We start from the raw sequence: 18,498 nt of genomic DNA on the forward strand, positions 1-18,498 counted from the left end.
TCTTCTTCTTCTTCTTCTTCTTCTTCTTCTTCTTCTTCTTCTTCTTCCTCTTCTTCTTCTTCTTCTTCCTCCTCCTCCTCCTCCTCCTCCTCCTTCTCCTTCTTCTTCTTCTTCTTCTTCTTCTTCTTCTTCTTCCTCCTTCTTTTTTTTTGGTGAGGCAATTGGGGTTAAGTGACTTGCCCAGGGTCACATAGCTGGTAAGTGTCAAGTGTCTGAGGCCAGATTTGAACTCAGGTCTTCCTGACTCCAGGGCCAGTGCTCTATCCACTGAGCCACCTAGCTGCCCCCTCTGCTGTTTCTTGATAAAGTAATATGTTGTTCATCATCTTCCATAATTCTCATCTTTAAGATCTTATAAGCAAATTTTTTCTCTGAAATGTTGCCATTGGTTGTCATATCTCTCTTTGTTTCTCAAGGAAATCAAGCATTTTTGTTGTCTGAGTAGGTTTCTAAAGTCTTTTGGTCTCCGTGTTGTAGTGATTGTGTTATTCAAATTTTCTTTGGCATCAACTTATTTCACTTGATTAGAGTGAAGTTTGCTCAGTTTCATGGTGTATTTTCATCTTTTTTTTTCTTTATAGTTTGATAATGGTTTTGATCTTTAACAAATCTTGACTGTACATAGGCAATTGATTTGGGAATGACACATTGGTAACTAGTCATTTCCTGTTATAATCAATTAAAATTTTTCTGATATTTGGTAATTTCCATCATTTTGTAGGAGTTTCTGATTCTCTTCTTAGAAACAGTAGTCATGATAATAGGTATGAGACTTCTGTGTGGTTGACAAACCTTTTGGTTTTTACTCTCCTGAACTGTGTTTTCCCACATAATTTTCCCCATCTTGCTCTATGCTAACATTTGCATTGATGTTACTGAGAGTCTTCTCTGCAACCGATATTGGTCCACAAACCACAATTATTTTCATTGTGGTCTTTTTTGCAGATTCCTATTTGAAGTAAATATCCCATTAAATTATATTTCTTGTTGCATGTGGGCACAATAAAACCAACTCTGAATCTGCATGTGCCTGTCTAAGAAGAGCTTGTGAACCTGCCTCCATTTAGCTACAACTTTCTTTGTGGTGGGGTTTCATTTATAGCAAGAATGTCGATAAAAATTCATTGGATTCTTCTTCCAGTAGAGTGATGGATCTTTGGTCATGAGACAAAGATTTCTCATTTAGCATATGAAGAGCTGAATTACTGCTTCCAGATGATCTAGAAGTCGTGGGTCTTAGCACCTTTTGCTCCCTTTTATGACATAATCACCACAGAAGTGGTGTGCCTAATACAATGAAATTTCTGTATTCAGGGTAGTACCAAAGAAGAAGACTTTGAAATGTGCTATCATTATAGCAGTAATCATTGGGATTGCATATAAAATAAATTTTCCTTTTTGTCTTCAAAACAACTTAATTGTTAATATTCCTATATTTTTATAACGGCTTTACTGGGATTCTTGCCAGACCCAATTCTGCATTCTGGGCCATTTTAAAACATTTATGCCTGACTGTATGTAGGCTTGCTATCTCCCAAATAAGGCCTGGGGAGGGGGCAAAAAAAAAAACAACTAGAAAGCCAGAAATGAAAAAGACATATACTGCTGTTTTTAAGATATTTTAGAACAAATTACAGTTTGAGATAACTTTTTTTTAAGTTGAAAAAAATATTAATCTTTGAAAAAGTAATTCTATAGTTCATAACTGTACTATAACTATTATAAGGAAAGGTTTTAGATAGACATTGACACAGACAAGTGAGCTAGCACGACATTTCTAAGTCAGACTGAGAACTTATGCCAAGGTCATGATATCTATCTAAAATGTGTTTCAGAGACATTTCTGAAATTCTTTTTGTTGTTAATCTTTATGACCAGGCACTAAATAATTTAGGGTTAGAAATCTTGTTTATAGACTTTTAGCCCCCACTGCCAATTAAGAGTTTAGAAAGATTTTGTTTTCAAAATATTTAGGTTATGTTAGTATTTGTCTAGTTGAATATTGCAAAAGAACGCACACAATGAGTTTGGATTTGTATAAGCATTTTGGTTATGGATTTATAGGTCACCCTTTTCATCTGTATCTTACTGAAAAGTTAGATGAGTTATGTATATTCAAAATTTTATCACGATATGACAGTATGAGGAAAAATAATAGGATGAGATTATAGTTAAATTTGTTAGGGCTGGCTGAAATCACTTTCTTATGGAAGTGAGAGCCTCCTCACATGGATCATTTGAAAACTGAACCAGAGGAAGCTTAGGTTATTTTGATAAGGTACATAGTAGTACATATTTTTCAGAGTACTTTTACTTACACTATCATTTGATTTAGGGCTACCTATTTTGATATAATCCTGTAATTTTAATTATAGTAAAAGTTAATACCAAGAAAGATCTCACTGTTAGAATTTCTAGCATTGTAAAATATGAGAATTGCTTTAGGTTTTGCTGATTGAGTCTTTTCTCTCTAGTAGTAGGAGGCTTGAATTTTTCGGAATATTTACTCCATTGTACAAACTTTTAACCAGGCAGAATATGTCTATTTTAGCATTCATTCCTGAAGCAAGGACCAAGGAAGTTGTGTGAATATTGTGCATTGATTCTTTTTATTGGGGATCACCTAGTAGAACGATTTGCTCATAGGCATGCCTTACTTTTGTTTTAGGACAATTAATTCAAATTCTTGTTGTATTCTTTTGGAAATGGAAATGAAAGATAGAAATAATCTTTGTTACACATTCTAAGGAATATCTTTTTGAATCAATTACCAGCTTTTACCATTTGACAACTCTTCTGAGAATCTGTTTTTGATGGCTTTTCAAGCTGAATAAATTTTTTAAATATAAACTACAAACAAGAATTTTTGTGTGTGTTTTTTTTTAATATTTAGGCAAATTAGATCAAATAGAAATTTTAGAGGTCAGGTAGTTATTGGGGGGAACAGGATTTGTTCTAGCAGCAGTTCATATTTAACCCATTTTCTGATCAGTTTGACCTAAAGAGGTAAGTGAACTTATTTTATCTCTCCCTTTCAGACTTACTTTGTTTTTGATTTAGCTTTTGATTCACTTTTTCCTTATCCTGTTCTCTAGAATCAGCTTTATTAACCTTGCTTCCTGAGAATTAATTTAAGAGTAATTAACAACCTTTATTTGTTTTCCTCACTGAAGGCAAACTGTGATTTAAGACGGCAGATTGATGAACAGCAAAAGATGCTAGAGAAATACAAGGAACGGTTGAATAGATGCGTGACAATGAGTAAGAAACTCCTTATAGAAAAGGTTAGTAACCTGGAGTTTGTATTTAAAGCCATTTAATAGAGTGTAGGGGAAGGAATAAGGGAGGACCCTTTGGGATTTTAGTTAGAATTTATTCTCTTGAGTATTATACCAGTGTGTCAGTATATACCTGGGGAATATACTTGCATTGTGAAAAACGTACAAACTGTTGTGGCTGAATTTTTTTAAAGAGACTTTTAGCTACATTACTTGTATATTTATTACCTACATTTCCACTTATGTCCGCCCTCCTGTACAGCTGTCCCTTATGATAATGAATTTTTTTTTTTATAGTCCCAACTGAATCTTTAGCATTTTGATATATACTCTGTTATTTTACCACTAACCATTGTACAAAAGTTTTTGTTGGCTACTCTGTTCCTTGTGGTATAAGGAATAGTTTCTACATGTGCTAACGTGTAGATAAAGTGAGGTATGCTTGTTTTTATTCTAGAATATTTGGAATAGCAAAAGAAATGAAGTCTAATTTATGCTCATAGCTTTGGAAATGTAAACTTAATGGTCTTTAGTGTCAATAACCTAAAAACTTGTTTTCACATGAAGTTGTTGCAAGTAAACTAAAGAAAGTTTTGCAGGTAAATGTTGGCATTGTTACTGATGCTTAACTAAGTGGTTTTTTAAAAAGTTACTACGAATTGAAGGGATACTGATTTACCTGAGCATGGGGAGGAGCTAGGAGTGGGGTTGGCAAAAGCTGTTTTAGCCTTTGATTCTAATAAAATGAATGCAACTTCAGGTCCATTTTATTAATTTATTTTTGTATCTAATAGCACAGTGCCTTGTATATAGTAATAAATGCTTATTGAAGGAATAAATGATTTAGTAATTAGTTGTAAAGGGTAAACATAATACTTTGTCCAGGAGGTTATGTAGTCACTCATTTATTTAACATTTTACTTTTATGTGAGGGTAAAAATTTCAAGAAATTAAAAATGTGTCCTGTCATGTGGCCCAGGGTCAGGTGAGAATTAACCTCCTGTCTATAATTATTAATTATTAGCTATATTGATCTATAATATCGTGACAACTGGTCATCATAAAGTTCTTGTGAGTAAAAGATGGGTCAGCTCTTACTTGTAAAGGCAGGAAAATTGATAATACTTAAAACAATTTAAAAAACTATTTTCTATTATTATATGTATAAGGTACTGAATTGATTCCTGGTGGTGTGAATAGATGACATATATATGATATGAGTTGAGAGTAATCCTATTGTCCAGGACTATCAATAACAACGTGGCCCCTGATCTTCATAGCGTTCAAAAAAAGGCCACATTTTTTCTTATCTGAGACAAGGAAATTTCAAAGTTTAAACAAGTTTTAAAATAAATTTCTGCTATTTATGTAAGAGACTGAACTGAAGATTGGAGATATGAAAAGGTATGATATATACCTGATATAAAAATATATAAATACATAGTTATACATTGATAGATATTATTACTATATTGATTATAATTAAATATAAAATAGCACCCTCAGGCTTTATAGGTTAGCTAAGAAAATAGTATGTGTTTATACCTATAAGTGAGAGTTATTCAAAACAGTGTTGCAAGAACATTAATCTGGTAACTATATTTAGGGTAGATTGAAATAAAAAGAAACTATAGTCAAAGTGACAAGTTAGGCAATTAGGGTAGTAATTTAGGTATCTGGTGAAAGGACCAAGACTAAATGGTGAAAGTGGAAATAGAAAGGGAAAGACTTCTATCCAGGTTGGCTGTCAGACTGCCCAACTCCTGCATACTTATTATAGCAAAAAACTGGATGTTTTACCTGACTGAATGATTAATAATAATGATTAAGAAATGATTGGGATTCAGAAATGACTACATTAAGTGATTACGTCTACTGCAGAACTGCACAAAAAGTAAGCCAGAAGCTTACCACCAATAGGAAAGGGGGCCACCGAGAAAGCCACTACCAATACGGGGAAACAAACTGGCAGCCTCCCAGTGTGACTAGAGACATGTTTACTCTTCAGGGCTCTGTACTGGAGGCAGTGAGAGTGGAGGCTTCCACTAGAAAGACTTAGAGTAGACCAGAACTCATAGTATCAGTCTTGGAAGTTACCTGTGAGGTCATACCACTCTTTACTTTGGGACACCTCAGGCACCCTGGCACTCTGAATCTCAAAGATCCAAGAGGCCCTAACTATAGAAAGTGGAGGTCAGTATCAGAAGAATCTATTTGACTCAGGTTGAAACCAGGCAGGATGAAGTCCTTCACAAGGGGCAAAAGTGGCCCTGTCACAGTTTAGAAACCTACGCTGGAAAGCTGAATAAACTGAAAAACAAACAAAGAAAAAAACACTTACCACTATAAGAATTATTTGTTCCATAAATCATCAAAATCTGACCTGGAAGGAGAGGGAACATTACTATAACAACTGTAAATAGAGACTCAGAGGAAAAAACTGATGTTCCACCAGGACTACCTAGAAGAAATGAAGCATGAGGTTTAAAAAACAAAACAGATTTTGGAGGAGTTGAAAGTAGAATAAACAGCTTAGAAAGGAAAGTAGTAAACCATATCAAACAACAGATCCCCTGGAAATCAGAATAAACCAAGCAGAAATCATTAGCTCCATGAAATAGTAAAACATATTCATGTTAGAATAAATTCAAAATATTAAAAAAAATTAGAATATGTTATATAATTAATATCTTTAAAATTCACTTGGAAAATAGATAACTTTAAGAAATCATTGGACTTGAAACTATTTGATATGTGTGTTTTTTAAAATATTAAACCAACATTTATAGATGTTTCCCACTCGGGGGGGGGGCAATCTTTTAACAAAGTAAAATTAACAATATAGAGATATAATATGAAAAATTATGCAGTTCCATATCTTCCACCTCTATATTTAGAAAAAAAAAAAGCAAAAACTCCTATTTTTTTCTCCTTCCCACGTCCAACACCATTTAAAAAAAATTTCCTCAGAGACTTATTAGCTGTATGACTTCAGCAAGTCACTTAACCTCTGTCTGTCTCAGTTTTCTTAACTGTGGAATAGGGATGTTAATAGCACCTACCTCGTGGAGTGATTAGGAAGATCACCTGAGGTAATATTTATAAAAATGCTTAGCAAAGTGCCTGTCACATATTGATATTTAATAAATGCTTGTTTCTTTTCCCTATTCTCTTTCCTTCTTTTTATTATTTCCTGTTAGATTGTTTTGCCTCCATGTGAATTTTATTGGTCTACCTGAAAATCATGATTTAAAAACAGGCCTAGGCACTTTATTTCAAGAAATCATAAACAAATATTCCAAAATATATTAAGATCATAGGGGAAAGTGAAAATAGAATCTGCTGAAAAGAAATTTTAGGAATGTCAGTCAAAAAAGAAATACTGTATAAGCATCCTGATTGAAAGAAGATTCCAAGAAACTGCAGTATTGATCATAGGAGACTTGGTAGCTTCTACTTAAAGTGAGAGGAGATCATAGAATACAATATTCCAAAAAGCTAAAGATATAGAAATAGAACCAAGAATAACAATTTTAAAAACTAGATATAATTCTACAGTGAAAAAAAAATGACTCTTTAGTAGAATGGAAGACTTTAAAGCATTTCTAATTAAAAGATCAGAGCTAAAGAAGAACTTTGAAATGCAAGTACAGAAGGTCAGGAGAAACTTGGAGAAGTTAATTTATTTGAGCACTAATAATATCCTAATGGAGAGAAGAAACAAGTGTCCCTTCAGGATCTTAGTGTTTTCAAAGAGTATTAAAGAACTTAAATGAGAAAAATGGAGGATCTAGAAGTACATTGGTTTTATTCTAAGGTTTTTGAGGAGAAAAAGAAGGGAGGGTAAAAGGAAGGGAGGGTAAAAGGAATACCACAAGTATAGAAAGGAAGAAAAGGAGATGGAACTTACTTCTTTCTCATGATTGTGGTACATGAGCAGAAGGAATATACAAACTGGAGGGAGGGTTGGGATGACCATGAGTTAAATGAACTTCACTCTTAGCCAAAATGGACAAAGGAAGATTGAACGTAGTTGGCACTCACACACACATCATACATAATTCATTTGTGGTAAAAATATATCGAACTTAACTGATAAACAGGTAGAAGTTGATAAGGAAAGGAAAGAGAATAGTCACAAGCAAAATAAACTTCCTGATCCTGAAGAGGTGATTGAAAGGACAGAAAAAAAAACCCCAACAACCAAGAAATGAATAAGCAATCGTAGTACAGTATCGATTGGAGATGATTAAATTGTAGTATATTAATGTAGTAGGATATTAATATGCTGTAGGAAATGTCAAAAGATGATTTCAAAGAATCTAAGGTGCCATGAGTTGATGCACTGTGAAGTGAGAAAAACCAGAACAGTTTTTACAAGGACAGCAAGATTGTAAAGAAAAACAATTTTGAATGACTTATGAACTCTGGTCAAAGCAGTGACCAAACCATAGTTTTCAGACGACCTATGATGAAATGTTACCCACTTCCTAACAAACAGGTGATGGATTCAAAGTACAGAAAGAGGTATATATTTTTGTATATGACCACTGTGTGATAGATTTGATTTGCATATTTTTTACAAGAGTTCTCTCTTCCCTTTATTTTTAGTGGGGTAGGGAGAAAGACAGAGCATTAGCATTAATGTTGCCGAAATAGAGGGCCATTAAGAAGCTTTTTTTTTAAATGTTGGAAGAGAGCAGAAAGAAGTTAAGAAGAAAGCCCAGACAGGTAGTGATGTTTGAAAGTAATATGAAACTTACACACTTTTGTTTAAAAAAAAAATAGTATGAGATTTATAGTTTTGTTTATTAAAATCCTCTTTTAATGTTGTGTGTACAGAAATTCTTTTTTTAATGTTTGAATTCAGAATAAAAAATAATAAAGATCCCATGGACTAGGTAATGAAACCTTCTACCTCAGAAAAGGTGAGGAACTACTGAGGAAATCTGCAATATTTATTGTCAGATTCAATCCCTGGTTGTTTTTTGTGATTATTTTGCTTTGTGACAAGGGAATGTTTGAAATGACTTTGATTTAAAGACAAAAGAAATGAATAAAATACATTTCTTCAAGGAAAGGAAGGATTAAGTATGATAAACTTTTATAAAGAAGGGATTAGTTCTAAAAGGTGTGACTTCCAAGTTATCTAGAATATTTCATTCTGCTAGAAAACTGGGTATTAGTGTATATTGTATTACTATAATATTGTTTGTTACCATTCTTGTTAAGTACTTATTGGTGGTGACTATTTGAGGTGTTAAATAAGTTTTTAGATGGGCAGGCTTGGCTTTACCCTTGTAAGCTACAGGAATTCTTGTGTTTGTAAGAATGAGTGAGTGATGACGGTTCTATATTATGTTTCCTATTCTCTCATTCCCATTTTATCTTGTCTCTTTAGTCAAAGCAAGAAAAGATGGCATGCAGGGATAAAAGCATGCAGGACCGCCTGAGACTAGGTCACTTCACTACTGTCCGACATGGAGCCTCTTTCACTGAACAGTGGACAGATGGTTATGCTTTCCAGAATCTTATCAAGTAAGTTTATTTTCCTGAATTAGTAGATGAAAAGCGTCCTTTGACTTTGTTAGTGTTTTGTAAAAAAATTTTTTAATACTTTTTATGCCCATTGACTTTTCATCTAATTTTGGTCATTATAGGTAAGAAGAGATTATAGAGAAATTAGGTTCAGAGAAGAGTACTTGACACAATATCAAAGGAAAAACTATAGGAAAAAGGTGTTTTTTTAATTTCTTTTATTTTATTTTTTATTTATTAACTCTTAAGCCTAAATAAAAGAAGCTTGATGGTCTGGCTTTATTGTTTTCAAGTTTGTGGAGTGTTTTTACAAAAAACATGTTGAGTATGTTTTTCTTATTTTATTTATTTTTGCTTTTTTTTGATGAGGCAATCAGGGTTAAGTGACTTACCCAGGGTCACACAGCTAGTTAAGTGTCAAGTGTCTGAGGCCAGATTTGAACTCAGGTCCGCCTCGCTCCAAGACTGGAGTTCTATGCACTGTGCCACCTAGCTGCCCTTGAGTATGTTTTTCTATATCCAAAGTAGCATAAACAAGAAGAAGTAGGTTGGAATTTAAAATAGAGACTTAGACATAAGGAAGAATTTCTTTACTTTTAGTGTAGAAAATACGATGGGGTATGGGAGAAATATTAGTAATCTCTGTCCCTAGAGCTACACAAGTATGCAGTTTATATTAAATTTAGATATAATTCCACCTGAGGGCAAATGCTGCAGATGATTAAGTACCATCTGTAGCTGCCTGTACCAGTCTTTTCTAACTTGCATTTTGAAATGATGTTGTACTGAAGCTATAGTCATTGTCTACAGAAGCTAAATAAGACCTAGGCTCTGTTTTTGTTTTTTGAAAGGAAAATTTAGCTAGTACTTCTCAAATATTTTGAGGTTTTGGAACCTACGGAATTGTTCTTTAGACCAGTGGTATTCAAAATATTTTGTCTGTGGTCTGTTTGAATGCAAAAGAACTACATCCCGCTTCATGTCACCAATAAGAACCTTCCAAAACAACCCACTGGGATTTATTGAAATGATCTCTTTTTAAATTTTTTAAATGTTGTTGTCTGTTTTGTTATTACAAATACACACATTTACAAATTACTCCCACTACACAAAAGATATTTTGTAACAAAGTAAAACTAATAATAATAATGACCTTGTCTGAAAGTGCATGTAGTATATCATTTCTGTAGCAACTCTCCATCCCTAGTATTAACATTAACAGAAATCTCTTTTCTCTCCCTCCTACTGTACCCCTCATTGGGGAAAAAAAGAAAAGGAAAGGAAAAACTAATTTTCATAACAAATATGTAAAAGTTGAGCAAAACAAATTCAGTGGCCACATCCACATGTGTATATGTGTGTGTGTGTGTGTGTGTGTGTGTGTGTGTATGTGTATGTATGTATGTTTGTCTCATTCTCCACCTCAAATCCATCACCTCTCAGTAATAGATATCATATATCATCAGTTGTCATCTGGAACCTTAAATGGTCATTATATTGATCTACAATTCTTACATGTAGCTTTCAAAATTACTTGCTTTTACAGTGTTGTTATTGCATGAATTGTTCTCCTGGTTCTGCTAATTCTTTATCAGTTTATGAAAGTTCTTATAATTGTTGATAATTATAATACTGATGTTATACTAGAAGTTATTTTTTTGGTTCTGCTCACTTTGCTTTACATCAGTTCATTTGAGTTTATGTTTCTTTGAAATCATCTATTTCTTCATTTCTTACAGCTCAATAGTATTCCATTAATTCATATACTACTACTTATTTAGCCATTTCTCAATTAATGGATATCCCTTTAGTTTCCAGAGGTTTTTTGTCACTACAAAATGGACTGTTAAAAATATTTTTTGTACATAAGGGATCTTTTCTTATTTCTTTGATCAATTTTAGGGCCTCTAATCCCAAATTTCCTTTCAGAATTTTTGTACCAACTCGTAGGACCTTCAACAAGGTGTCAGTGTGTCTGTTTTACAGTCTCTCCAACATTTATTATTTTCTTTTTTTGTCATCTTTGCCACTCTTATCAGTTTGTGGTAGAATGTCAGAATTGCCTTAGCTTGCATTTTTCTAATTAGTAGTGATTTGGAGGCAGTTTTTCATATGGTAGGTTGTCTTCCTTTTAGAACTGCCTGTTCATATCCTTAGACCATTTATATATTGGGGAATAGTTCTTGTTCTTACAAAATTTGAGTCAGTCCCTTATATATCTTAAAAATGAGTCCTTTCTTGGAGAACCTTACTGTAGTGATTTTGTCCCACTTTGTTTACTTTTTTTTTTTTTAAGGCAGTTGGGGTTAAGTGACTTGCCCAGGGTCACACAGCTAGTAAGTGTCAAGTGTCTGAGGCCAGATTTGAACTCAGGTCCTCCTGACTCCAGGGCTGGTGCTTTATCCACAGTGCACCTAGCTGCCCCCTTAATTACTTTTTTAAAATTAAATTTATATTCATAGATCAGCCTTTTCTCCCTTTTTCTTACCTTCCTTGCCCTCCGTTGAGAAATCAAGAAAAACAAACCCCTAGTCATATAAAACAGATTTTGTATTTGCCATGTCTAAAAAAAAAAATCTGAATCTGCTCTTTGAATCCGTCACGTCTCTGGTAGGAGTTGAGCAGCATATTCTGTCATGAGTCCTAAAGAATTATACTTGGTCATTGTGTTGATCAGTGTTCCCAAGTCTTCCTTCCTTTCTTCCTTTATTTCTTTAAAATGTATTTCTTATAAACAACATGTTGTTTCATTTTGCTTTCTAATCTGTTCTTTAACTAGATGATGCAGGGAATAGAGAGCTAGGCCTGAAATGAGAAAGACCTAAGGTCGAATCTGACCTCAGACAATTACTAACAGTGTCACCTGGGCCATGTCACTTAACCTATGTTTGTCTTAGTCTCCTCATTTGTAAAAATGGGGATAATAATAGCACTTTACCTTCCAGGGTTGTTGTGAGGCTCAAATGAAACTATTTATAAAGTGTTTAGCACAGTGCCTGGCACCTAGTAGGCTCTCTATTATTATGGCTGGTTTTTTGTTTTTTTTTTAACCTCTTCCATTTTATTGGTGAGTTCATCCCTTTTACAATTATGATGTTAATTGTATATTTTCCTAGATTCTGTTCTCTTATATTTTTCTACTCTATATATTCTTCACTCCCTGTTTATTACAAGTTATTACCCTTTATCATTTTCTTTTTGTTTGTTTCTTTACTATACCCTCTTCAAGCTTCAGGCTCTGTTTTTTTAATTATAACTCCCTGAATCTGTCCTCACTATTGTATTAACCTTCCCCTATTCCTGTTCCTATCTATCCCTGTTAAATCAAATATATTTCTACATTAATTCCCCTCACTCCTTCCATGTTTACATACAGTTCTCTTTTTAGACAATTCAATTAAGTGTGTTAACAAGGTTTTTATTTTATTTTGTTTTATTTTTTTAAAAGTTTGTTTTACTATTCTTTCTTTTCATTTAATGTATCTTTTCCTTCTACCTTTTTCATTTTTCTTAAATCTTTAAAACATAACAAAAATAATAGGTCTTTTTTCCTAGTTGACTATTATTATTATGCTAAAAGAAACCTTATACCATCCCCCTTCTCCATTAAAATATAAACAGTTTGTCCTTCTAAAGTCCTTTTTTATTATTCACTTGCAGTTGCTTTTTTTATTTTTCTTTTGATTTCCATGTTTATATTTCATAATTTCTGATTTTTTTTTCCTCATCTGGAATATTAGAAAATCCTCCGTTTCATTTGTAGAATATAACAGGATGCTTAGTTTTGCTGGATATGTTATTGGTTGTAGACCTTTGTCTTTTGCCTTTAGGAATATCTCATTCCATGTTTTTTGCTCCTCAAAAGCCATAGCTGCTAAATTTTTCAAAAATGTTTCTGATTGTAGTTGCGCATTATTAGAAATTTTTCTTTCTGGCTGCTTATAGTATTTTTTCCTTTTGTGAGGAAGTTTTGGAATTTGGTAATGACTTTCCTGGAATTTTCATTTTGGGGGTTTCAGGAAATGATCACAAGGCCTCTGGAGATGTCTTAGATCCTTGTATTGCCAGGAAGGGTTAAGTTTATCAATATTAGTCATCACACAACATGGCTGTTATTGTGTACAGCGTTCTCTCGTGTACCTCTTTTTTTAAGCTATTGAATTCTTTTGTAATTCTTTCTCCATATATCTCATTTCTCTTATGACGCTTTTTTAAAACTCTAGCATCATTATTTGAAGAAATCTAATTCTTGTGGAAAAACTCTTTTTCTTTGGAATTTTGATTACAAATGTTTTTGAGTTCATATTGTTTTGGTCTTGATTGCCATCATAAAAGTCCTTGATTGATTGAATATTGTTCATTTTTGGAGGGTTTTTTTTTTTTTTTTTTTTAAGGCAATTGGGGTTAAGTGATTTGCCCAGGGTCACACAGCTAGTAAGTGTCAAGTGTTTGGTCTGAGGCTGGATTTGAACTCAGGTCCTCCTGACTTCAGGGTTGGTGCTCTGTCCACTGCGCCACCTAACTGCCCCCGTCTTCTGTTTTTTAAGGAGAAGTAACTTAATAATCAAGATTAACTGAAATCCATGACCAAATAAAGAACCTGGATATCATATTTAAAAAAAAAATCATTAAAGAAAATTGCCCAGCCATATTATATTCTTTCTGTTTTCATATTACTTTCTTGTTCTAATATAAACAAGACATAACTGTATCAGTAAATCCAGAAAAAGCTTTTGATAAATACAAAGAGTGGGAACGAATGTATTTCTTGTTAATATTTAAACTAAGAGCCAGCAGTTGTTACCATTATTATTTGATATAAATTTTGAAATGCTTTTTGTAGAAATAAGGAAAGAAAAAACTGAGAGAAGCATGGGAAAAGAAGAAACAAAATTATCACTTTTTGTGAATGCCATAATGATATACTTAAATAATCTAAGTTTCCATTAAAAATTAATTGAAACAGTTTTAGTAAAGTAGCAGGAGATAAGATAGACTCACAAAATCATCAGTCTTTCTATGCATTAGCACCACAACCAGCAGGAAGAGGTAGGAAAAGAAAAAGAAAATCCATTCACTATAACCACAGAATATTGAAAACTCTCTAAGAGTCTACCTGTTAAGACACATGGACACAAAAGAATTCAGTTAATCAGCAAACATTTATTAAGCACTAGCTGTATACCAGGCACAGTGTAAGTGCCAAGGGCACAAAAAAAAAAATACCAGAAATAGTCCCTATGTTCAAGGAGCTTCTATTTTAATAGGGGATAGAATCGTATAAATAGGTATATGAAAGATGTGTACAAAGTAGAACATGAGATTAAAGCCTTAAAAGAAAACTAGCATCTGGTGGGACTTGGAAAGACCTCCAATCCAAGGTGATTTTTGATTGGAGTGTGGAAGGAAACCAAGGATTCTAAGAAGTCTAATTGAGAAGGGCCAGCCAATGCAGAGGAGTGGAGGCAGGTCATGGGATGTTATATGTGAGGAACAGAAAGTGAGCCACAGTGGCTACTGGACTACAGAGTTTAAGGAGGGGAATAATATGACAAAAGCATTGGAAGATAGAAACAGGCAAGATTATGAAGAATTTGTAATGCAAAACAGTTTATAATTTGATCCTAAAAGTAATAGAGAATTACCAGAGCATATTGCGTAATGAGGTTCCTGGGTCAGCCATGGATTTTTCAGAAAATCACTTTATCAGCTCTGTAGAGGAGACTGAAATGAAGGGAGACTTCAAACAGGGAGACCAATTAGTAGACTTAGAATAATGCAGGTGAGAAGTGATTCAAGCCTCAATTAGCATGGTGGCTTTGAGAGTGGAAAGAATGGGTTGTATTCAAGAGATGTGATAGAAAAAACAAACAAGATTTGGTTGATATGTGGAATGAGTAAGAAAGAAGAATGAAATGGAACACTGAAGTTGCAAACCTAGCTGGAACAATGGTAATACCCTCAATAATAATAGGGAATTTGAGAAGATGGGTGGATTTGGGGCAAAAGGTAATGAGTTTTGGATGTATAGCATTTGAGATGTCTTTGTGACATGTAGCATGAAATGTCTAATAGACAGTTGATAATGTAGGACTGAAGCCCAGGGAAGGGACTTGGACTGGATGTATACTTCTGAGTTGCCTGCATAGAAATGATAAATATATAGAGAAAAGAGAAGTGGGTCCAGGAGAGAGCCTTGAGAGGGTGATATATTAGGTGTGATATGGTGGTTGTCCTTCGTTCTCGAAGAGGACCAAAATGACATCACTATGCTGTAATCAAGTTTCAATGTGTCCGACTGTGGCTCATCAGACCAACCAGAGCTTCGAATGTTCTACCAGAGGTTGGGTACAAGTAGTCTGTGTGAACATTTGGGGTGGGGTCTCTAAATCTGCACAGCCTGCATTTCCTTTGAGCTCTTTCAATTCTGCTTTGCTCATGGAGCACAGCACCTTCTCTGATGTGGGCACCCCATACTGTCTCCCATGTCACACAATCAATTCCAAAGTTCTTAAGAGAGACCTTGAAAGTGTTCTTGTATTGCTTCTTCTGACCAGGTGTCACTTGCATTCGAAAGTGGCCAGCCCATCATAGTTGCTCTCTCTGAAGCAGAGTTTGAATGCTTGGCAGTTTAGTTTGAGAGAGGACCTCAGTGTCTGGTACTTTATCCTGCCAGGTGACCTTCAGTATCTTCCTAAAACAGTTCAAGTGGAAGCAGTTCAATTTCCTGGCATGGTGCTGGTCTACTGTCCAGGTTTCACAGGCATACAACAATGTGTGATACAGTTGGAGAGTAAAGGAGACTAAAAAGTAAATGAGACTAAAGGAGACTTAAATAGAAGCATTTAAGCAGGTAGGAGAACTAAAAGAGAAGTGGTATAACAAAAACACAGAAATAGCCAAATGAAACATGGAATATGAAGATAGTGGAGTATTGTTGTGCTACAAAAAATGATGAAGGGGATGTCAGTAGTGGCAGTAGTAGAGAAAACCATGATGACCTGTATGACATGATACAGGGTAAAGTGGGCAGATTGGGCTCTTTTGTTGACCCTAGAACAGGGTCATGAATTCACTCTCTGATGGGTAGGTCAGCTGTTCTGTTGCTCTGACCTTGAAGCTGCTTCTGGCACTCTTAACCAGGGGCATAGGCCAAGGTAAGAGCTGTGTGACCAAGGGTCATCCTACAGTAAGTTAACAGTTCTGTTACCCAGACCCACACTGAATTCCCAATCCTGTAAAACTTATTCTGTGAGGACAACAGTCAAACTGTGTGCCCTTAGGTTATATGCCTTAAAGGTTTGCTGAATATTTGCAGCCCCTTGGTCTGAGAGCCTTGCCTGAGATTCTTGAAAAACATAGCACTCAGTACCCTGACAATGAAGAAGCTGGACCTCAGTTAATATATACCAGGACCATACAACAGCCTGGTGTTTCTTTCATAAGTGCACAAAGCCTGGCCTTAACACAAAATCACAACAAAAAATCACTTCCATCCATGCCTGGGATGTCCAAGGCAGAAACCCAAAAGAAGAGAATAACTCCAAAACATCTACAAGCAGAGCTAATGTTAATAAATAATAATAATAGCCAGCATTTATATAAGGATTTAAGGTTTGCAAATAGCTTTAAATCTGCTTTCTTATTTACTCTTCACAACAGCCTTCATTTTAGAGATCCGAGTCTAGGAAAAGTTAAATGACTTTCCCAGTGTTACACAACTAATCTGAGTTAGGATTTGAACTTGGAACTTCCTCACTCCAAGACCAGTTCTCTGTCCAGTACACCACAATAAAAACACAATTTGGCATGAGATCAACTAGAATTCCTGCAAGAATTTTTAAAAAAAGAGTTAAAAGTAACAAGCGTGTGAAAAAATACATCACTAATAATAAGAAAAAGGCAAATTAAAACAGGTCTTAAATTCTACCTCACATTCATCAGGAGATGAGCAAAAGATATGGCAATTGTTAGAACTGTAGTAACACAGATAGATATACTAATGCATTTTTTTTTTTTGCCATCAAGGAACATACATTTTATTTTTAAAAAAATTTTCAAAGTTATTTATTTATTTATTTTTAGTTTTCAACTTCCATGGGATTTTAAGTTCCAGATTTTCTCCCCATTCCCCCCCCAACCCCAAGACAGTGTGCAATCTGATATAGGCTCTACATATACATTCATATTGAACCTATTTCTACTTTAGTCATGTTGTACAGAAGGATTAGAACCAATGGGAGAAACCATGCAAAAGAAGAAAAAAAAGAAAGAAAAAAGAGATCAAATAATGTGCTTTGATCTTTCTTCAGACTCCATAGTTTTTTTTTCTGAATGTGGACAGCGTTTTCCGTCCTGAGTCCTTTAGAGTTGTCTTGGATCCTTCCGTTGCTGAGAGGAGATGAATCTCTCAGAGTTAGTCATAGCACATTGTGGCTGTTACTGTGTACAGTGTTCTCCTGGTTCCGCGCACTTCACTTAGCATCAGTTCATGTAATCTCTCCAGATTTTTCTGAAATCCGTCCACTCATCATTTCTTATAGCACAATAGTATTCCATTACACTCATATACCACAACTTGTTCAGCTGTTACCCAATTGATGGTCATTTCCTCAATTTCCAATTCTTGGCCACCACAGAAAGAACTGCTATAAGGGGCAGAGCCAAGATGGCGGAGTAAAAGCCGTGACTGCTTGAGCTTTCCCCGAAACCCCTCCAAATACCTGTAAAAAAATGGCTTTAAACAAATTCTAAAGCAGTAGAACCCACAAAAAGACAGAGCGAAACAAATTTCCAAAGACAGCCTCAATGGTTTATCAGAAAGATATATTGCGCCAGGCCGGGAGAGGAGCACAGTTTGGCATGGGCCTCAGAGAACTGAATCCTAGGCAGCTGTGGTGGTTTCCAGACTTCTCAACCCATGAATGCCAAAGACAACTTAGAAGGGCAGTGGGAAAAATCTGTTTCTACGGTGGTGAGAGAGGAGCGCAGGGTCCCAGCCCCATTTCTTGGGGCGGCGGCTGCTTTCTGAGCTTCGGGCCCACAGACTGAGGGGGAATCGAGTGGCTGATCAGAGGGGGATTGCAGGGATCTCTCTGCTGGTACTGGACTCTCTTGCTTTGCCCATGCTTGGATCTGGGTCACAGTTCTGGGTGGCAGTCCTGGGGTGAGGAGGATCGCTGGCATGGTGGAGCTTGTAGTGGCTGTAGAGAGGAAACCCTCCTCACAGTTCCAAGACAGAAAAGAGTGCTCATAGACTACAGCACAGGCCAGGAAAGGAGTGAACACCCCACCCTTGATCATAGTACCTTGGAAGAACTGAAAATTTACAGGTCCCTAGAAGTATCTCTGAGAACAGCTGCACAAAACCCCTGAAGCTTGGGACAGTACATTCTCCACACTGGAAACAGACTTCTACCTTAACAAAGAGTTTGTAACTCAAGTAATTAGCTGGGATCATGAGCAAACAGCACAAAAAGAGTCAGACTATATTATCTTACTTTGATGACAAAGAAGATCAAAACGTACAACCAGAATGAATTGATCCCAGGCCATGGAAGAGCTCAAAAAGGATTCTGAGAAGCAAGTAAGAGAAGTAGAGGAAAAACTGAGAGTGATGCTAAAGGAGACCCAAAAAAATACTGAAGAAAATAACACCTTAAAAAATAGCCTAACCCAAATG

General features: G+C 35.1%; 1 protein-coding gene across 3 annotated transcripts in view; it reads left to right on the forward strand.

The window, feature by feature from the left end:
* The window catches only part of TLK2 (tousled like kinase 2), a 168,750-nt gene that overhangs the window by 71,537 nt on the left and 78,715 nt on the right, over nt 1-18,498 (forward strand). For all 3 annotated transcript variants that reach the window (XM_027872944.1, XM_027872946.1, XM_027872945.1), the window contains 2 exons: nt 3,174-3,284; nt 8,680-8,816. In XM_027872944.1, coding sequence (XP_027728745.1) covers nt 3,174-3,284; nt 8,680-8,816 — 248 coding nt within the window. The remainder of the gene's footprint in view (nt 1-3,173; nt 3,285-8,679; nt 8,817-18,498) is intronic.

Source organism: Vombatus ursinus, unplaced genomic scaffold (genome assembly GCF_900497805.2).
Source record: "Vombatus ursinus unplaced genomic scaffold, bare-nosed wombat genome assembly UNPS02014801.1, whole genome shotgun sequence".
NCBI classification, from domain to species: domain Eukaryota; kingdom Metazoa; phylum Chordata; class Mammalia; order Diprotodontia; family Vombatidae; genus Vombatus; species Vombatus ursinus.